Source organism: Rhincodon typus, chromosome 12 (genome assembly GCF_021869965.1).
Source record: "Rhincodon typus isolate 14 chromosome 12, sRhiTyp1.1, whole genome shotgun sequence".
NCBI lineage: Eukaryota > Metazoa > Chordata > Chondrichthyes > Orectolobiformes > Rhincodontidae > Rhincodon > Rhincodon typus.
Genome location: NC_063343.1, coordinates 33,817,945 through 33,840,254, shown reverse-complemented (window position 1 = coordinate 33,840,254; position 22,310 = coordinate 33,817,945). Strand labels below are relative to the sequence as shown.

Below are 22,310 nucleotides of genomic sequence, written 5' to 3'. Positions count from 1 at the left end.
CATCCAGCCCTGCACCTTGTTGTCTTTAATACCTGATTTGATTTGATGTTTTATTGCTGTGCATTTCATTTCAAAGTGTTTAGGTCTTGGCATTAAATTGGGTGGGTGCAAATCTTGGTATCAATAAAATTAGAAAATTTTATGTTCAGTGAGGTAGTTTATGAAATGTGCCCAGAAAATAATTTAAACTGGTAAAAAGGGCAGTTTTCTGTTGTACTAGATTTCTGCCACGTAAAATCCTGTTCAAATTATAGCTTATTGCCCTAACATGAAATGTTGCGAGTTTGAATTGAAGTAAGATTCATGGCTTGACGAATGACTTTACTTTAAATGCCCATGCAATTTTGTTTCTTCCCCAGCACTACCTTTTAATATTAATATGACATTCACAGTTACTGACTGCACTGATTTTGTGTTCACACACTTATTAGCTATTGAGAAAAAAATTTGCATCTATTTTTGTGCATTTTGAGTTTGCAATCTTCTCTTTTATGATTACTCTTCCTTGTCTCTTTAACTCTTCAGACTTGTGGCAGGGATATAGTGTGATCAAATCCCCTCATTGGGATTTTTTCATCTGAATTATGTATTATATTTGACAATTCAAAGTAAATTTTGAATTATGTTGGGATTTTGAGGATATAATGTTGAACAAATAGGATTATTTGGTATCTAAGACTCTTAATGTTTCCTACAAATGTAAGATATTAATAACTTGGTATGAGATAATATGCAACACAGGTATAAATATGGGATGCCATGAGCCAGTGAAATTAACATCCACATGATTCCAAATATATAAAGGGAATGAAAACAAGTGCTGGAGGAACTAAGCAGATCCAGCGGTGAACAGAGTAACAAGGTTAATGTTTTGAGTCCAATATGACCGACTTCTGAAGACATGTTAGATACTGGACTTGAAACTTTAATTCTGTTCTCTTCCCAGATGCTGCCAGATCTACTGAATTCAGCACTTGCAGTTTTTATGCCCGATCTCCAGCATCCAAAGTACTTAGCTTTTAGGATGAAAAATGAAGCATTAGGAATTTATTCCAACTCTTTGGAAAAACTATCTAATTACTCTCTGCCCTTGCCCCAATGTCCTATAATTGTTTTTTGTTTTCAAATACATTCAATTCCGTTTTTAAAAGTTATGATATAACCTGCTTCCATCATACTTTTAGGCAGGGCAGTCTGGATTACATCACCTTCACACTCCATATAAAAGTCTTTGGGCTCCAATATTTAAAGTTATAAAAGTGATTTCCAGATATATATCCATCACGTTTCTTAGTCAAAGTTAAAGCTGTATTTTAAAAATGGACCACTGCCAAAAATAACCACTGATTTTCAAATGCGTTACTGTCTCCGGTATACACATTTATAGTTGAGTTACTTTTTAACTTTATTTAACAATTACAATTCCTTGATTTGATAATGGTGTAGAAGAAAGCCATTCAGCCTAGTGTGCCTGCACTGCTTCTACTACCCAGTGGCAATATTCTTCCTTTTCTATATCTCTGCACACCATTTCTAATCACATAATCATCCATTGCTGTCTTGAATGCTTTAATTGAACCTGACCCACTCCATTTCCAAATGGTGCATTCCATTAAATTAAAATTCCATTCAAATAATTACTAATCCATATTGAAATTTAACTTTCTGTATTTTGTTTTACTTTTACAGAGGAGATTTATGGAAACTGGACCTTGCCTTTCAACACTACTCATATATGGTATCCACGGATCAGAGAAGTAAAGCACCAGAAGTGCAACTTTTTAAAATAAGAAGAAGTCTTTTAGGATATACAATGACAAGATATAGTGTTGGTTTTCCCTTATAGTCCAACCTTTGTTCAGGTCCATGCCTGCTTTTGTTACAAACCTTGTTTGGAATATAATTGGAGGTGGAAGTGAAAACTCACCTGACCTGACCTTTCCCATTGGAAGGACTTTACACAGGATGGTCATTGTTAAATTTAAAACAATATGTCAACAGTTGGAACCAGTCTAAACATTAAAGTAATGAAGTTCTAGGAGTGTATTATGTTTAAAAAAACTTTGCTCCACCTTCATTTCTTTGCACTAAAAACAAAATGCGCATGCACGTATAAAATTGATCTGTTGTATAAACATACAAATTGGGGCAAAAGTAAATTATTCAGCTCTTCAAGCCTGCCAGGGCTGATCTGTTAGCATTTTGAATTCCACATTCCTATCTAACACAATAACCTCCGTTTTGCTTATCTGACAAGAAAGATTATATCTACTTCTGCTTTTTAAAAAAAAGTCAATGACCTTGTTTCCACTGCCTTCTGAGGCAAAAGTAAAAATGCTTTGAGAGAGAATGTTTCCTCACCTTAACACTAAAATGTGACGTAAAATTAGAAAACAGTGCCCCCTAGTTCTGGACTCATCCATTAGGGGAAATAACTTATCCATATCCATTTTGTCAAGATAGTTCAGGGTCTCCATACAATTCAGTCAAGTCACCCCTCATGCTCTTAAATTCTGATGTTAACAAGCTATCCTTGGCAAGCCACTTGTTCCAGATATAAATCTACCTAATCTCCTCTAAACTGCATTTACAATCTTTCTTAAATAAGAAAATCAAAACCGTACTAAATGTTTGAAACATGGTCTGAACAATGCCCTGTATAATTGAAGCATAAAATCCTTGCTTTTATTTTCAATTCTCCTCATACTAAAGGATAGCATTCATTAACCTTCTTGATTACAAGCTGTAGCTGCAACTTTGAGACTCATGCTATAGGAATAGATCCCTCTGCTCTGCATCATTCTCCATCTGCTCTACTATTTTACTTTCTTTTAGCTAAAGTGTAACAACTACACATTTTCCTACATTATATGCCATCTGCCAGATTTTGTTCACTCAACCTATACATATCCAAACTGCAAAGTCCTTGTGTCTTCTTCTACCATAAAGATGGATAGAAAAGAATGTAAGTTTATCTACCATGGCTTTGTTCCCCTCCATCTGTATTGTTGAGGTAAATTGTAAAATGTTGAGGCCCAGTACAGACACCTGTGGGACTCTGCAATTTGTGTCCTTCCAATCAGATAAAGATCTGATTGTGTGTAATGTTTCCTGCCAGCAAGCTAACCTATCCATGCTAATATGTTGCCTCCTATGCATGCGCTTTTTATTTTCTGCTTTAGTCTTTACGGCATCTTATCAGCTGCCTTTTGGAAATCAAAGTACGATATGTCTACAGGCTCCCCTTCATCCCCAGTTCATGCTACTCCTTTGAAAAAGTCTGGTAAATTGCTTAAAAATGATTTCCCATTGAAATCATGCTGACTCTTGCTGATTATCTTGAGTTTTACCAATATATGGCTATGACCTCTTTTAAGGATCGATTGTAACACCTTTCTCATGACTGACTATGGTTTCCCATTTTCTGCCTCCCTTCCTTCTTGAAAGGAATGCTTTAGTTGCAACTTTACAGTCCAATGGAGCCTGTCCTGAATCTGTGGAATTTTGGAAAATTAACACCAATGCATCAACTACCTCATTCAAAATCCTAGGATGAAGTCCATCTGGATGTTGAGACTTGTCAGCCTGTAGCTTCATCAGTTGCTTCGTACCACTTCTTTACTGACTGTAATTTCACTAATTTTCTCTCTTCATTCCACTTCCTTATTATTACTATTACTTCAATAGTCATAGCTCTTTTATGTGTGGATTTCTTCAACTAAAGTGATGTGGCATGGATGAGGTCAGACACCTTTCTACTCAAACTAGAAGATTTTTGCTAAGTAAACAATGAAGTTTGTTGCACTATTGCAACTATTTACAGAGTACTATTTACTGCTATTACTGGATTTTTTGCACCCTCTATAATGAAGACAAGCAAAATATTTGTTCATTTCATCTTCCATTTATTTATTATCCACTAATAACTCTTCATTCTCACTCTGACCAACTCATTACTTTCCTTTAAATACCGGTAGTAAATCTTGCTATCCATTTTTACACTCCTAACTAGTCTTCTCCATACTCTGATATTTCTTCCTCTTGGTTAACCTTTTAGTTATCCTATGTTCTTCTTTATATTTTGTCCAATCATCTGACCTGTTAATTAATTTTACACAGTCAAATGCTTTTACTTTAAGTCTAATGCTTTTTCCAACTTCTCCAGTTAACTACAATGGTGAGTCTTCCCATTAAAATTTTTCTTACTGTATGTATTCTGAACTATCTGCTTGGAAGTCTGCGATAGGGTTAGGGTTAGAGATTACGTTTCTATTGATCTACCCCCAAGATTACTACGCCAGTTCACTTCACCCATTTATGGCAATTTCGACTAAACTTGCGATTTTGAACTAGTGTTTATCCATTGTCCGTGGATCAGCCTTGGTGTACCTTGAAATGTTGGTTCCATTGGAGATTATGTGAAAATGTTAGCCATGTTGCACTATTTCTAAAGATGGAAGAGGATAGAGATTATGAAGCATGGGTTTTTTCCAAAGATTTTCTTGTAGCACTTTTTAAATTCCAAATTGAAATCAATGTTGCTTGCTGGTATTACTTTGCCTTGTATCACTGTGAACTGTTTTTGGCTCCAATTATTCAGAATTAATGTTGATTAATACCTTAAGCACAATTATACAAAGTGTCATAGAACATAGAACAGTACAGCACAGTACAAGCCCTTTGGCCCATGATGTTGTGCTGACCTATTATCCTACTCCAAGAGCAAACTATCCTGCATACCCTACATTTTACTATCATCCATGTGCCTATCCAACAGTCGCTTGAATGTCCCTAATGTATCTGATTCCACTACCACCACCGGCAGTGCACTCAATGCATCCACCACTCTGTGTAAAGAACCTACCTCTGACATCACCGCTATACCTTCCTCCAATCACCTTAAAATTATGCTCCCTCATAATAGTCATTTCTGCCCTGGGGAAAATTCTCTGACTATCCACCCTATCTATGCCTCCCATCATCTTGTACGCCTCTATCAAGTCACCTCTCATCCTTCTTTGCTCCAATGAGAAAAGCCCTAGCTCCCTCAACCTTTCCTCATAAGACCTGCCCTCCAGTCCAGGCAGCATCATGGTAAATCTCCTCTGCACCCTCTCTAAAGCTTCCACATCCTTCCTATAATGAGGCACCCAGAACTGAACACAATATTCCAAGTGTGGCCTAACCAGGGTTTTATAGAGCTGCAGCATAACTTAACCTATGAAGGATAAATCCTGATGAGTCATAAACCAACTTCATTTCCTATGACACCTACTCATTTCTCTTCGCTTTTAATAATGCATCAATATAATGCAGATCAGATGTTTTAAAAAATGCATGCATTGTGTTATGGATGTTAGTGAACAACTTAAAGTTTTTAAATGAATCTTGAAATGCAAGTAGTCAAGGTTCCTCTGTTTATGCAGATTAGATTACTACACCAAATGTTCTCCATATTCTTTCAGTTCAACTGATCTATCAAATAAAAATCCAGCTTTTATTGTTCACAATCTCATTTGATAAAGGATCGCCAATGTTGTGTAGAGACTAAGAGGGTTGATACTTGATTGGGTGCACAACCAATGTGATGTCATGAGGACTTCATCAAAGTAACGAAGGAGGTAGACCTGAGACTGGTGTGCTCCTAAGAGTCTCTCTGGTCAGCTAGATCATATTCCTGTAGTCTGTAAATAGTTGCAGTAATGCAAAAAACTTCATTGATTGTTAGCAAAACTCTTCTAGTTACAGCAGAATGCTGTCTAACTTCATCCATGCTATATTACTTTGGGTTGAAGGAATCCACACATATAACAGCTATGACCACTGAAGTAATTATTATCTTCAGTCCAAAATATTCTGCTATGAATAGTATGAGATCATGATTGTTTTTGAGTCAACAACATATGCTTGCATTTAAGCCGTGAAGAATGTTAGCTGCTTCACCTGCTATACCATGCCACATTAACCACCGTACCATTTTCTGATGTGTACAATGGTGCAGACATTTCCCTATCCATCTCCCACTGAGTTTTGGAAGTAATATTTTCTTACGCTATTTTCGCAGGCAGAGAAATGATGTTTTTATTTGACAGTTAATGTCAATTTTTTTCTACAGAATGCATTTATCTGTTTCTTAATGGTTTTGATATAAAAAGATGAAAATGCAGAATCTTATAGGGGTCTATGCTACATGAGCTATGGTGTGTTTTGTGCCAGAATCAGAACAGCCTGGTGAGACTGCTTAATGTCAGAATCTGCTCGGTCTACATGTTACACTTTTAACAAGCAGTGTGGTGATTTCCTCACTAGGCAGTGGCAAGTTACCAATTAAGACAATTATTGCTTAGGTGCTTTGTTGATGGCCCAACTTGCCTCATTAATATATAGCTTTCCACTTAAGAAATGCTTCGAACAAACTAGATGTTGAAAAAGCTCGACATTGGTATCAGAGCAGGTACCTGGCGAATTCAGCTTGCCACTTGGTCTGAAGGACTTCCATGTTATACATTTGGCACTACCATCTCAGGGCAGCCCACATCCATAGATATTGGCATCCGTATGTGCCATACTTTAACAACTGTCACAGTACGTCTCTGACTTACAGGGCACTTCTGCACTTTGATGCTGCGCTTCAGGCTGCACCTACAACTCATTGAGAAACTCCTGCAATGGCAGTGCACACTTTGAGTTATGTACCCAGCTCATGGATTGGACCAGGCTGCATTTCCAGAATCTGAGTTCACTCTGAGATCTTCTAGATGATCACAGTGTCCCAGATTTTCCTTTCTGTTTCTGAGCTTTGGCCCCTCAGCCAGCAATACCAGACTCATTTTACTTTTGTCTTGTATCACTGTTTAATGTAGACACAAGGCCAGAAAGCTTGTCATGGTTGTCAGAAGGCCTCAGTCAAGCCAAGGGAGATAACCTTTGGTCAGACGGTCCAGGCACAGTAAGTTGAGGGTAATTCAATGCCAGTCCATAAACTTGTACATAGTTAGTCAGCCACTTAGAGCATGTCAGAGTCAGGATCGTCCCCATGTAAAGGGTGATGAGTGTAGTGTTGGACAGCCCACCTTCCAACGTAGCTCTTTCTGCCCCTGGGGGTCGGTTTGTTTTCCTGAATAGATAGGCAGATATTAAGGGACATGAAAAAGGTAGCACAGCTGTTAGTTTTGGTACAGAGTTTTGGGGAGGTTTCATAGCAAACAGAAAATAGTGGGCTTTACACTGTGCAGTGAAGAAGGTCATTGACCTTCTTCCTACAGTATTATATGTTCTTCCAAACAGCTGAGAGTGCTTTAATCTCAGTGGCATCCTTGGACTAGGCTGGCATGGTCTGGTGCCATGGCCCCAACTGCTGGTCCTGGGGAAGAACAAGAGCAGCTCTGTACTGAATACTTCACCCCAAGGTCTCTTTGTTCAGCAACACCCCCCAGTGCACTACCATTAACACCATAAGCCCTGCCCTGGTTTGCCTTACAAAATGTAACACCTTACATTTATCTAAATTAAACTCCATTTGTAACTCCTTGGCCCATTGGCCCATCTGATCAAGGCTCCATTGTGCTTTGAGATAATCTTGTTCACATCTTGCAATAAGAAATCCTTCCCCAGTCTCCTGTGTCCTTCATGTTAAATCTGATCCCATCCTTTTACATTGGAGCTGTCCTCTTCCAAACAATTATACTCGCTCTGTCCCAGTGTGATACTTCTAATTCTCACACTTGAATTTCCCACTTTCCTCACACAGCATGGAGTTCACAAGAACCTTCCTTAATGTCTATTGCCCAAACCCCACAGGACTGACCATGATCCAGCTCCCAGAATGTCAGGGATGTGTGGATGGCCCAGACTGAGGTCTCTGCAGTTCCCTGGCTGACTTATCAGCATTCCCCATAATTGGTTGTACTTGACTCACAGGACTAACTGTAGCCCAGTATCCCGCTTCCAAGGACACAGGTCTCCAAACTCTGACCGCACTAAATGCCAAATGACCATGAGAGACAGCTGGATAGAAATCAGACAATTCCTTTGAAATTGACAGCACTCATACGTGACTATAGTCCTCTTTCACATAACTAAAGTATACTCTCCTTCAACCTACAGACAGAGCCATCTAGTTGAAGCCATGGAAACTACTGGCATATACTGTAGGTACTTGACATTGTAGGACATTGATGTAGCACTATGCCATACAGTAATATAGCCATCCCTTTCACTGCGGGAAACTATGACAAACTGCTTGGCTTTCTGTCTGTGCTAAAAGGCAAGGCAGGATGCAATATTGTGAGCATCCAAGTAAGCACAAAGTCAACGAGTGCTAAGAATGCAAGCCAGGAGCCTTGATTCTGCACAGATGCCCAAGATGGGAGTGTGTCCCTGTGCACACAGCAATCCGTGGGAACATTGCAACATAAATTGTCCATGGATACTAAAGTGCTGTAGACATGCACTGAAATATCTTCTAATACAGTATGAGTTTGGCTATAAAGATATTGTGAGGTTGGTGTCTTGCCAGTGCTGATTCCCATGGATGGAGAGTGAAGGCAGCTGCTGCACATGGACTATGCCACGACATGCTGTGGAATGAGAGTCAATGTCATGGCCTGTAGCAGAAACTTATTTCGCTGCTCAGAATTTTAAGTTAGCAATTGACATTCGTCTAGTTGCTCACCTGTATCTAGGGGAATCATGCATTGCATAGAAATGAGGTGAGATTAATTAATAATGAGGTACAAATGTTTGGAAATTGATTCCTTGTTATTCACTAACAAAATTCTGATATAACTGTTGTAATCTTAATGGGAATTTCAGACCTTTTTCATGATGTTAAATCTCAATTTTCCACTCTTGCTGCATTCTCCCAAATCCTCATCTTTGCCCACACCACCCGAGCTAGGAAAATTCCATTGATTGTAACACCAGCAGAAAAACTGTACCTTTAAAAAATCAACCATTTCTAATAATTTCATCTGTCAGTTACAACGCACTGCAATAAGGTGTTATGGTGTATTTAACAAAGTATTTTGATGTTATAGCATCTTATTTGAGTATTAAATTATAATTTTTGTGCCAACCGTGTCATGCGATGCTGACCATATTTTCCCTCCTTGATACAGATACAAGGTGCAATTATAGTATCCAGTTTGGTTGAAGTGGTGATTGGCTTTGTGGGCCTTCCAGGAGCTCTCCTTAGTTACATTGGACCACTTACTGTCACCCCTACAGTCTCCCTGATTGGATTGTCTGTATTTCAAGCAGCTGGGGAAAGAGCTGGGTCACACTGGGGTATTTCCATGTTGTGAGTACAATATTTGATTCACTTCGCTACATAATCAACAATTGTCCTGACCAAAATAATTGATTGTAATAATCTGGAGCATAATGCATCTGGCATTTTAACATGAGAAAAAAACACATTATATGCTACAGCCTCTAGAAAAAGAACATTGAAATCCATGTCTTGTAAAACTCCACTGATTAACACTTGAGTTGGCTCACACATAATGCAACGTTCATATTGGCAATGAAAGAGATGCTATTCTAAAATTTCACTAAAATGCCAAAGTATGGCTATAAACCACACATGACCATGCCATGGACTGCAGAACAGGAAGAATGTCATTCCAGCAGCATTCACTTTAATAAGCACGCATGCAAAGGAACTGCAGAGGAATATAATTTTGCAGCCAACCTTTATTTATTACCTTTCTTCAATACCTGTTTTTTTTAACAAAAGGTGTTAATCAGCAACCATTGTTTTCTTTCTCAAATAAATTGTTTATGAACTTGGCACGGTTTTCAAATCTGTGATAACACAGCGGTACCTCCTTCTGACGTTGCATCATGTTCATAAAAGATTTGTCAATGAAGAACACAATGTGTCTGGTGACAACAATATATTCGTATTGATTCCTTTACTGTTGACTTATCAGGACAAGATTGTGGCACTAGACTAGTAATACACAGCTAATTGGCTAACTCTCTGAGGACAGTGGTTTAAATTCGAGATGGCAGCTGGTGGAATTTAAATTCTATTAAGATAATAAATCTCAAATATAAATCTAGTTTCAGTAATGGTAAGCATAAAATTATCATCAATTGTTGTAAAAACCTAGCTGGAAGGAAACCTGTCTTCTAAGTCTGGCCTGCATGAGACTTCAAACCCACTTCCTCTTCAATAGCACATCAGGCAATGAATAATTTAGTGTTCACAAGTAATATTGGTATACTTACCATATTTGTAAAATGCTTCTTTTCTCCTTCTTTCTTAGAACTATAGTTTTGATTGTACTGTTTGCTCAGTACCTGCGCAATGTGAATTTTATACTGCCTGGCTTTAAACATGGACGTGGATGTACAGCAGTGAAGATACAAATATTCAAAATGTTCCCGGTAAACATTACTCTCAAATTTAAAGTAAATGGTCCTAACTCTCTCACCTAACTCCAATTTTGCTTTCTGCCACTATGCTCCAAAACTAGTAGCAACTTGTGTTTATATAAACGGTTCCTATAGAGGTCTTCACAAAGACAACTAGACAACAAAGCAGGACACAAAATCAAACTACAAAAGGAGAAATTGCAAGTAACCAAACGCTTGCTTAGAGATGGGCTTTAAGGAGTATCAGAAAGCAAGGTACACATGCAGAAAGCTGTGGGAAGTGCATTGCAGAGATTGAGACCTCGACAACTGAAGCACATTGATTAAAATGAGGGATGCACAAAAGGCCTTGCATAATTAGATAAGTTCAGATATCTTAAAGGATTGGGGGACTTACATTACCAACAGAGAGAGGTACAAAGTCATGAAAAGATTTGAAAACCGTTATGCATTTTTTTGACTGAAGATGCTACTTAATAGGAGTCTATCAGTCCGCGAGTGCAGGTATAAAACCAAAATGGGACTGGGCATGTTGAGTTAAAATACAAGCAGCAAAGTTTTGGATGACCTCAAAGCTTGTGTAGAATGTAAGAAACCAACATGGAGTGCATTGAAATAATCAATTCAAGCAATGACAAGGACCTGATGAGGTTTTCAGCAATAGGTGGAGTGAGCCAGGCAGAATAGCACAATGTTACAGATGTGGAAACGGATGGTCTTGGTGATGGCATAAGATGTCAGAAACTTATCTCCAGCTTGAATGTGATACCAAGGATGTGAACAGATTGGCAACAGTTTGATATTAAGCCAGAGAGAGGTATAGAATTGAATAGAGGAAAGAACAAACAAAAACTATCTTCAGTGTTTCTATTATTTAAATGTAGAAAGGTTTGCTCATCCAGGACTGGATATCAAATATATAAGCAGTCTGATAATTTACCAAATTGTGGAGGTGTTAAGACTGCTGCTCAGGTGGACTTGGATGGCAGCTTACATGTGAAACCAGCACTTAAGAAGAAAACCTATTAAGAATCACTATGAATTCTTTTTAGTCTTAGGAATATACCAATTGGAGCTTGTCACAAGCTTAACATTGGAAAATAAAATTTAGATAATTGAAAACTATAAGGTAATAGATTTAAATGAACTGCTAAATTACCCAAATACAATTTTTAAGATTATTAACTTCTATTGAATATATTCAGAATCAATTTTAATAGAAACTCCCTGTAAAGGTTTTATGTAAATAGATCTCCAACAGGCGTTCCAAAACCAACATGATTAATTACACCTGTGTTTACAAAGGCATTTGGACTGAAATGTGACCAGACGTTGTTTATTGTCCCTCTATACAAAGTCTTAAGAGATGCTTTAGTCACAATTTGTTCTATTTGCTATGGTGAAACTCAAATATCAGGAGAATAGATCTGTTTCAGTTGCTGTAGAATGTCATGCACAAGTTGATGTTTTTCTGATTGCATTCTTGATACCAGTATAATTGATTTCGATGTTAATTTTACATGCATTTTGCAATATAGGAAGAAATATCGTCTTCGGTATTGTAAGCTCCAAGAGGCTGACTAACTGTTTGTAAAACACCCATCTATCTTTTCTTTTCAATTAACTTTGGAAAGAAATGTGGTGAAGCATATGACTGATCGATTGACAACTGTTTTATGCAGTTGCTGTTATTAAAAGCTGTGTCCTACGGTATGTTTTTATATCAAGATAATGCCAAGCTAATGCAGAACACATGAGCGTATCTCTATCAATCCTAAAAACTGCTTCCTCGACGGTATGATGAGCTCAGACAATTTTGCAAGCATTAACTCTTCAATAGCTCATCCCACACATTCATATTCAAGCAGCAAATATCAGTATACCATTTTACAACACCAAAGCAATTTTGTTTTTGAATGTGTGTATAAACAAATGATTCAGCATTGACCATTAGCATTCAGATTTTGGAACCCTGCTTAGATGCTTCCCCATGTCTCCTAAACCTGTAAAGTAAGACTTTTCCCATATCAAACATAATTGTGCCACAGGGAGTACTTAAGGTTATTGCATGAGAGCCCAAGGTGTCATGGCAGGAGCCTAGTAAAGAATACATTTTTTTAAGGATACTTTCTAGTTTACTGCGAGTAACAAATTAGAACCCTATATTTATAGGTAACCATTATTTTTTGATCTAAGAATCACTTTTTTCCTTTGTAGGAGGTTACGTTCACCATGCAGAACTCATTTCATTCTGGTATTGATCTACAAATGGTGATCCGAGGGGTTGCTACTCTGTCCACCATTCAGATTAGGATTTTGGATGTGTTCCCAAAGTAAAACACCAAATGCAGCTTCACTAGGAGAACAAACTGCTACTAAGGCAGAATGACAAGCTCAAGGGTTCCTCAATGCATAAATGTTTTGAGTGTGCTGAAAATTTAGCCTTAAAGGAGATGCATTATTGTTGGGCCAAACAGTAGAGGAAAAATCCACACATAGTTTTGCTCATGGTTGTGAGCTTTTTCATAATTGTATCTCATTTGTTGTGCAATTGAGAGGTTGCACCAAATTGCCCTTCAACATGCCTCTTGGAGGGTGACTGTAAGGTACTGCCATTCTCCTGATTCAGCTCGTGACCATTTCACTGCTGCTTCTGAAAACGGCTCTTAATTGGTTTAATTAATTAATTGCCTCCTCCACAGTGGCAGTCTGGCAGTTATGGCCACTATTTTTAAACATTTAGAAGTCTTTAGAGGATGTCTTAATCTTGAGGAACCCTCTTGGTTCCCCAGCTACCCCAGCAGTGCCTTCCTGTCTTGTAGAAGATTCTGGTCACTCTGAGCCATGGTTTCACCATGATTGTTGTCAGCCAGATCTCATAAAACATCAGTGTCACGGCCCACAAATGGTGTAGCCTCATTTAAAAGTTAAGATGCCTCCGTATTGAATTTTCCATCACTACAAGCAAGGCCCAGCTCAGTTGAATTCAGATTGTCTATTAATCATTTCAAAAGAATCTATCATACATGAGGCTGACGGTGAGCCCTATTATTTATGTACAAATTATACACATGCTACCCAATGAGCGAAAACAAAGTTCTTGAAGTTGTTGTTCAATATTAATAACTTAACCATCTCTCAAAATGGCATCTCAATGTCTAAGACATTTTTAAGTGCATCAGGTTCCTGTGCTTGCATGATGCATATCAACAAAACTAACCACAAAAAATGAAAAACTTGATTTCTGTTTACGTACCCTTTTTAATAGTATCTCAAAGTCTTATTTAATAACTGCATAAATAAATCTTTCTGTCACAATGTGGAGTCTCATTCCCTCAGCTGTTAGTAGTGGTTAAGGTTTTAAAATTTATGTTTTTTATTTCTTTGTTTTCTCTTCTGAATCCATTTTTTCTTTCTCCCTCTGTTCTTTCAAATCACACACAGAAAATGAAATAGTGATTGCAAACTTATGCTTCCTAGTTCAGACACTGTGTTCATTTAACAATATTTCAGTTTGATAAAAGGGATGCACAATTGCTGTCGCTTTTTACAGAGGTCTCCAATGTTCTGTGAAGGTGCTGTGCTTGTTCAATTCTTTTCTTCCGATGTAAAATTTTGTAGAAAATAGAATGGCCAAAGGTCAAAGTAATGGTGCTATTTGTTTCCCAGCTAGAGCAAATTCTGCTTCATTGGTATTAATTAAATGCAAAACATCATGAATTTTACATTGTGTTTTGAACCAAGTAAATTTTCAGCTTGTGCACAATCTATTTGCCAAAATCACTGATTGGTTTCTTTCAAGGTAAGAATTTTAATATATTTGAGATTTCAGAGAAAGTGACTAAAACGCTTTAGTGTTTAAATATTGTTTTACAAACTTATCTCTTTGCTGGATGTCAAAAGCTGTAAGCAACAAGGAAAGTTGAGATTTACCAAAAAAAAATTGCATGTTATTGCAGCAAAAGAAGTTGCAAAAACAAAATAAATCACTATTTTAATGCAAAGTGATTGTGTTCAGAAGTCAGTGTAAGACCTGAACATTTGGGAATATTCCATTCAACTCATGGACAATGCATTGAGAAAAAGACTCTGAATCTAGCAATAATCATGCCTTGATTTTGGGATCATAAATCCAGAATAAAAGTGTTCACCTGCTGTAATTGTCTTTACTTTCTTTTCTAGATTATAATGGCTATTATGGTTGTCTGGCTCATTTGCTATCTTTTAACGCTCACTGATGTATTTCCAAAAAATCCTGAGCTGTATGGATTCAAAGCCCGAACAGATGCCAGAGGTGAAATAATGTCAACAGCACCCTGGTTTCGCATGCCATATCCATGTAAGTGTTAGGAAATAGAAATGTTTTTTTGTAAAATATGATATAATGTGCAGATTTTTAAAAAGTATATGCACTGTAACTGTAAATGTTTTTTTTAGTGCAGGACTCTTGAGGTAAAACTAGCTTGTGTGATGAGCCATAGAAAAATTAATGTTTTTACCTCATATTCCCTTGAAGTCCACATTGAATATGAGTGTACTTTTTTAAAGCCCACTTCATATTTTAATAGGAAAGGTCAAATAATATTGTATGGGAAGCAAGATCTGTTTGGTTTGTTCATTATGTTGGAGTTGGTTATTAATGTGTTTAAAGTAAAATATGTAGTTTTTGAAATTAAACTCCAGGAACATACACTGCAAAATCTTTTTTAAGAATGTGGTATTTTTGTTTATGGTGCGCATTCTCTTTTTTATACATTCACTTCTGGAGACTTTTTGATCTTTGCAGGTCAGTGGGGTTTACCAACAATCACAGCAGCTGGAGTCCTGGGAATGTTTAGTGCAACACTCGCTGGTATCATTGAATCTATTGGTGATTATTATGCCTGCGCAAGGTTGGCTGGGGCTCCACCTCCACCAATCCATGCTTTAAACAGGTAAACTTTCCTTTTTCATAATATAGTCTGAGAACAGATGCATTTGTACTCATTTGTTTCTCATAAAATTGAGTTAAATTATTAACCATAAAAAGTAAAATATTGATCTGTTTCCTACATGGATGTATCCTCGTCAACTAAAACATTCTCAACACCAGGAGTCAAGCAGCTGAGATTTTCCACTGGAGCAAAGGGTGGCAACTGGGTAGAGGTGAAGGGAGGAAATACGTTGCACAGGAGGGACATTGATTGTTCTCTCAGCATCTTCACAATGGGCTTGAATTCTTTGGGATACTGCTAACACTTTTGAGAATGAGCAATTGAATGGTATATAAGCTTGTCAGTAAGGCAATAGAAAGGAATATGTCCAGTCCCTCCAGACTTAGTGATGAGCTCGTGGGGATCAGGGGCCATTCAGGCCTCACCACTTCTGACTGGAGGCAATGGGATGACAGCTGTTGTATTACTGCACTTGGCAGCTATGCGATGAAGGTTGTTTTCTTGAATTGAGTCATAGAGTCACCAAGCATAGAAACAGGCCATTTGACCCACCATGTCCATGCTGACCAATAAACTCCAAACTCTACTAATTGCATTTACCTGTATTTGGCCCATAGCCTAAGATGCTGTGGCTTTTTAACTACTCATCCAGATGGTTCTTAAAAGTTTCAAGAGTACCTTCCTCCACCACTCTCTTTCAGGCAGTGCATTCCATATTTCTACCACATTCTGGATGAAAAATATTTTTCTTCAGATTCCTTTGAAACCATTCATTCCTCACCTTAAAGTTATGGCCTCTGGTCTTAGACATGTCTGCTGTGGAAAAATATTCTCTCAATCTTCGCTTCTCATAATTTTGTGGATCTTAATCAGATCCTCCCCACGGCCTTCTCTGTTCCAGGGAAAACAATTCCAGTCTATACAGTGATAGTAGGAACTGCCGATGCTGGAGTCTGAGATTACATGGTGTAGAGCTGGATGAACACAGCAGGTCAGGCAGCCTCAGAGGAATAGGATGCTCCTCTGATGATGCCTGACCTGCTGTGTTCATCCAGCTCTACACCTTGTTATCCCAGTCTATACAGTCTTTCCTCCTAAATGAGGCTTTCCATCCCATTCTGGTGAATGTTCTCTGCACCCTCTCTAGTGCAATCACATCATTCTGATTGTATGTTGATTTGAATTGCACACAGTATTCTATTTATAGCCTAACCAATGCTCCATAAAGATGCAACAAAACTTCCCTGCTCCTACATTCTATACCTTGGCTAATGAAGGCAAGTATCCCGTATACTTCTTCACCATCCTATTTATTTGTACTGACACCTTCAGGGATAAATGGATTTATACACCAAGATCCCTTTCTTCCACAGTACTCCCTAGGGATGTACCATTCATTTTGTAAATCCCTCACTTATTAGACCTCCCAAAATGAATCACCTCACACTTGAGGATTAAATTCCATATGCCATTGCTGTCCCCAGTTTACTGGCTGATTGATTGATATCAGACTGTAGCTTGAGACCATCCTCCTCTCTATCAACAACACCATCAATTTTTGTGTCATCTGCAAACTTCCTAATTATACCATTCACATTCACATCCAAGTTGTTAACAAACAGCGTGGGACTCAGCACTGATTCCTGTGGTACACTGCTGGTCACAAGCTTTCAATCACAAAAACAACCCTCCACCATTATCTTTTGCTTCCTGTTTGTTTGTAAGCCAATTCTGGATCCAGTTTGCCAACTTGTCTTGGATCCCATGGGCTTTCACCTTTTGGACTAGCCTTCTGTATATGAACTTGTCAAAGGCCTCGCTAAATTTCATGTAAACCCCATCAACTGCATTCTCCTTTGGACAGCCATTTATTTTGAGTGTATTGCCTCCACACTCATAGAATCAGGAAGCAGGCCATTCAGCCTGTCAGGTCCACAGTGACCCTCCTAAGACCATTCCACCCAGACCCATTCCCCTATCCCATCTCTGTAACCCTGCATTTCCCATGGCTAATCCACCTAAATCTGCACATTTTTGGACTGTGGGAGGAAACCCATGCAGACATGGGACAAACGTGAAAACTCTGCACCTGATGGTGGGATCAAACCCGGGTCCTTGGTGCTGTGAGGTAACAGTGCTAACCACTGAGCCACAGTGGTATATTGTACTTCTGGTAGAGATCCACTAGAGAGAACCCTGAAAGGTGGGTGAGATGGGCACTGTTTCAACAGTGACTGAAAGATTGTTCCAGTCAAAACAACAGTGTCTAAGAAATATCCTGCACGTTCTGTAAGAGGGTCTTCTAATGAGGAGGAGCAGCAGGAGCGAGTGTAGGGAATGTGACCACTCAGATCTGGACATCAACAACCACTTGGCCCCTTACAGGGGTAGTCTTTTGAAGGGGAAAATGCAGAAACAATTTTGGGGGCCATGACCGTGGGCTAACATGGAGCTGAAGGTGGACTGTATTATGGCACGTAAACAAAGGATGAGTAATCTGTAGAGATCATGGCAGTAGATTTGCGCATGTTTGTGCCTCCCAAGAGACCATGCCTGAGTTGCTCATCTTGATGATGGAATAGACGAGCTTTGGAAGTATTGGTGATCATCTGATGACAGTGTTTCTCAGGTCACAGTGGCAGTGAGATTTTACACTTCTGGGTCATTCCAGGAGCCCATGGAAGATATGCATTGCATCTCCAAATCTACCACATATTACTGCGTGAAGATGCTCTTGGGATCATCTGTTAATACCTAGGTTTCTGAACAGTTGTGGACAGTCAAACAAGGACAACTAGAAGACTTGATCCATTCAAGTCTCTTAAGTACACCATCTCAGACCACTCATGTGACCACCTAGACTGTCCACAGACCAGGAAAAGATTTCATTCCCTCTCAGTGTAACTGGTCCGTGACCTCTGTCAGTGGATCCTGCAGTTTTGTGCTCTTATCTCACAGACACAGTGCTTGCATTCTCATATTTCTGTGGCAGCCTTGCGTTCCATACCTATCATTAAGGATGGCCACTTGTTGATGAGGGAGTCACTGAAGTGATGACTTCTGATATCAGTGAGGAACCTAAGGATGGAAGCAGGAGGAATGCTATAATCTGAACCATTCTGCAACCAGAATGACCACTGAGCAGACAGTAAGTCTCCCCAAATTAATATTTTGGCCTGGATCAATTTGATAAATTACATCAGCATATCACTGTAAGGATCTTCCAGAAAGCAGTGGTCTACTGTGCTCTACATAACCTGATGCTGTAGAGAACATCAGCTCTGGCTGCTGAAGGCAGATTGATTTATGAGGTATTCTCAGACAAAGAGAGAGCCAATGAGGAGCTGTACTATTCTGTTAGATGTGAGGAGTCATTTGGATGGCATCAAGATATCAGTGCAAGTGAGGCTGTGGAAGCACTTAGCCTCACTTGCTTTAGCTGGCCTTTTAGCATTGAACCAATTGCCAAACAGATTCACCACTTACCACTCTACCCACACTAAGGCTGCTTACCTCTTCCAAAAGTCAAGAACTCCTTGTGTCAGGTGCATTTTTGCAACGTCCCTGACAAAACTGTATTATGGACATACAGTAGGAGATTACTCCAACTGAACTTGATGATGACATCTTCTTAACTCACTTCGACCTCTCTTAAGAAAGGCAGCATTCCATTTAAGAGCGCGCTGTGAAATACTTACCCTTCAATGTATTTGGAAAGCAGCTCTGGGACCTTGGGCAGCCTACGAGACCTTGTTGTTTGTGAATTACAGACTGTTGGTTGCCCATGACATTTTCTGCTTTGTAGAAATTATTAGGATTAAATCTGTAATGATCAATGTCATGGGCTAGATTAGAAATGGAAAGTGCTGGAGAAGCCCAGCTGGTTTGGCAGCATCTGTGAGGAAGGAAAGAGTTAAATTTTTGAGCCTGAAATGACTGTCTTTATTTTCCACAGGAGTCATAGCGAGCTCAAAATATTAACTCTGTTTCTCTCTCCACAGGTACTGTCAGACCTGTTGAGTTTTTTTCGCATTTTTGTTTTCATTTCTGATTTCCAGCATCCATATTCTTATGCTTTTTCCATGATCTGGACTGCTTGTGCACAGGATTTGTAAATGACATATTTGGTCACTGCATAAGGTAAACATACAGTATTGTGTGAATCCAAATGTCTTTTACCCAGACTGCAAAAGTGCCTGATTAAAGCAATTGCTACGTGATGGGCCTCACTTCACACACAAGTTGATCCTGCTCCTGCAGACAGGAAAAAAGTCTGCCCACTCTGGGTGTACCAGCAACCATGTTTCACTTTCATGACATATTTGTGATTCAAATAAAAATGGAAGACATCACAGCTCCAGAGGTAGAGTTGCAGGCTTGTTAATCTAGGTGACGTCACATCTCTTCACACCAACCCTCATCAACATTCATCCTCAGCCTTTTTTTCTTACATTCCCTGTCAACCCCATCAGGTTTGAGCTTCTGTATGTTGCCAGGCAACTTATTTTTTTTGTTTAACTGTTCACCTCCCCATGTTATCCCCTCAGTACAAGCCTACAGTTCAGTAATACCCAACATTGTGTTGTGCTGCGTCCCTCTGTTGCTCCATTCCCCTCGCCATTGAAGCCAGGATGTAGTAACCATTAATGGCCCACCCACGCAGTACCTCATGACCACCCATTCTCTATCATGTCCCATCTTTATATATTGATTTGGTCTCCTACACAGTGGTTTACCTATCTCTATCCCAGCATGCTACCCAAAACTGACTTCCCAACTTGGCCACCAACATCAGAGGCCCCTGATAGCCTTTGTTGATTTTCAGTGCACAGACTCCCTGGACTGACTGTAACTCATCTGTCCAAGCACAGGTGGTGCATTTGGCACATTATTTGTTGGCATAAGCCATAGGTGGAAGATTGATGTAGCATGGTGCCAATTAGCAACATGCCTGCTGCTTTTGGTGATCATTGTTGGCAAGCATGAGAATTTACTTGGCTTTCTGACTGTGTGTTAAAATTCAATGAAAGATGGAACTGTGTGAGCCTGTAGGTTCTGAATGAAGTGATAATGTGCCAAAAGGCAAGGCAGAAATATGTATGAGCATCCAAATAAATGCACAGTGAGTGTTAAGAAAGTAAGCCAAGAGGCCTGAGATGAACTGGTTCTGAAGCATGAGGTAGATGCCTGTCCTTGAATGCAAAGCCTTCTAGCTGAAGGATTGCAATGTAAGAAGCAGGGAGCTCCAAGTGCAGTAGTAAAATGCAGAACAATAATATAAGATCATCCCTATATGTGCCATGACGGTGGCATTAGGCTTGTGCTTTGCCAATGCCAACATCCGGCAGAGGGTGCAGGTAATCACTGCCCATGAAGCATACCCTGAGATTTTGGGGAATGCTGGCCAAAATGATGACCCAGAGAGATACCAGTAAACTGCAGCCGTCAGGTAACTGTTCTGACTTTCACGTCAGGAATTGGTGCTGTCTAGTTTCTCTCTGTTACCTAGGGATATAAGAACTACATATAAATGAGGTGAGATTAGGTACAAATGAGGTGTTAATGTATGCAAATAGGCTCCTTGCTGCTCAAGAATGAGATTTTTCTCTGGCCTTTGAAACCTTACATGGATAATTTCCGAAGAAGGGTCAAGGCCCGAAATGTCAGCTTTCCTGCTCCTCTGATGCTGCTTGGCCTGCTGTGTTCATCCAGCTCTACACCTGTTATATCATGGATAATTCCACCATTTTCCTCTAATTCAAGAAACTTATTCAGAAGATTGAGGGGGGATCTTTGGAATTCAGAAGATTGAGATTGAGATTGAGGGGGGAACTTATAGAAACATATAAAATTATGAAGGGAATAGATAAGATAGAAGTAGAGACGATGTTTCCACTGGCAGGTGAAGCTAGGACAAGAGGGCATAGCCTCAAGATTAGAGGGAGCAGATTTAGGACTGAATTGAGAAGGAATTTCTTCACCCAGAGGGTTGTTAATCTATGGAATTCCTTGCCCAGTGAAGTAGTTGATGCTACTTCAGTAAACATTTTTAAAGAAAAGGTAGTTTTTTTTTGAACAATAGAGGAATTAAGGGTTACAGTGAGAACGCGGGTAAGTGGATCTGAGTCCATGAAAAGATCAGCCATGATCTTATTGAATGGCGGAGCAGGCTCGAAGGGCCAGACAGCCTACTCCTGCTCCTAGTTCTTATGTTCTTATTTTTCCATTGTTAATAAATTCTCTCAAGTCTTGCCATTCCCCACATTGTTCTGAAGCTCATAGAATCATAGAATCCCTACAGTGTGGGAACAGGCCCTTCGGCCCAACAAATCCACACCAAACCTCGGAGCATCCCACCCAGACCCATCCCCCTATAAACACCTAATCTACACCTCCCTGAACACTACGGGCAATTTAGCATGGCCAATCCACCTAACCTGCACATCTTTGGACTGTGGGAGGAAACCAGAGCACCTGGAGGAAACCCACGCAGACACAGGGAGAATGTGCAAACTCCACACAGACAGTCGCCTGAGGATGGAATTGAACCTGGGTCCCTGGCGCAGTGAGGCAGCAGTGCTAACCACTGTGCCACTGTGCTGCCACCCAAAAAAATTCTTTATCTCACCCCATGCTGTAGCTCAGTAATGACATTAAGTGTCATATGCTAAACAGTGTTTAAATAGACCATAATTGCAATTGTGCCATTGCAATGATAGAAGTCCCCTGTTATCATAGCTGCATCATATCAGCAGTCTGCATTGTCCCACTAGTGCTGTGTAGAATTTGGGGTAAGGTGTTGGTATTGTCAACCTCTTGATTGAGGAGACCATGCTGGCAAATGAGCAAGAGATGCAACATTCCTGCCATCTTGTGACCATATTCAGGCATCACTGTCTGCAATAGAGTTACTGACTTGACTCCAGCCAAATGTTCTCCATGGGAGAGCAGTAATAAATGGCACTGGTCCAGGCTTTGCTCTCATGAGGGAAC

The 22,310-nt window shown here is 39.4% G+C and overlaps 1 protein-coding gene across 1 annotated transcript in view; it reads left to right on the top strand.

Annotated features, from left to right (window-relative positions):
- LOC109930332 (solute carrier family 23 member 1) overlaps positions 1 to 22,310 on the top strand; it is a 107,895-nt gene that overhangs the window by 54,213 nt on the left and 31,372 nt on the right. The window contains exons 6-10 of the mRNA XM_048603718.1: positions 1,690 to 1,757; positions 9,120 to 9,301; positions 10,275 to 10,395; positions 14,566 to 14,722; positions 15,170 to 15,317. Of these exons, the coding sequence (XP_048459675.1) occupies positions 1,690 to 1,757; positions 9,120 to 9,301; positions 10,275 to 10,395; positions 14,566 to 14,722; positions 15,170 to 15,317 (676 nt within the window). The remainder of the gene's footprint in view (positions 1 to 1,689; positions 1,758 to 9,119; positions 9,302 to 10,274; positions 10,396 to 14,565; positions 14,723 to 15,169; positions 15,318 to 22,310) is intronic.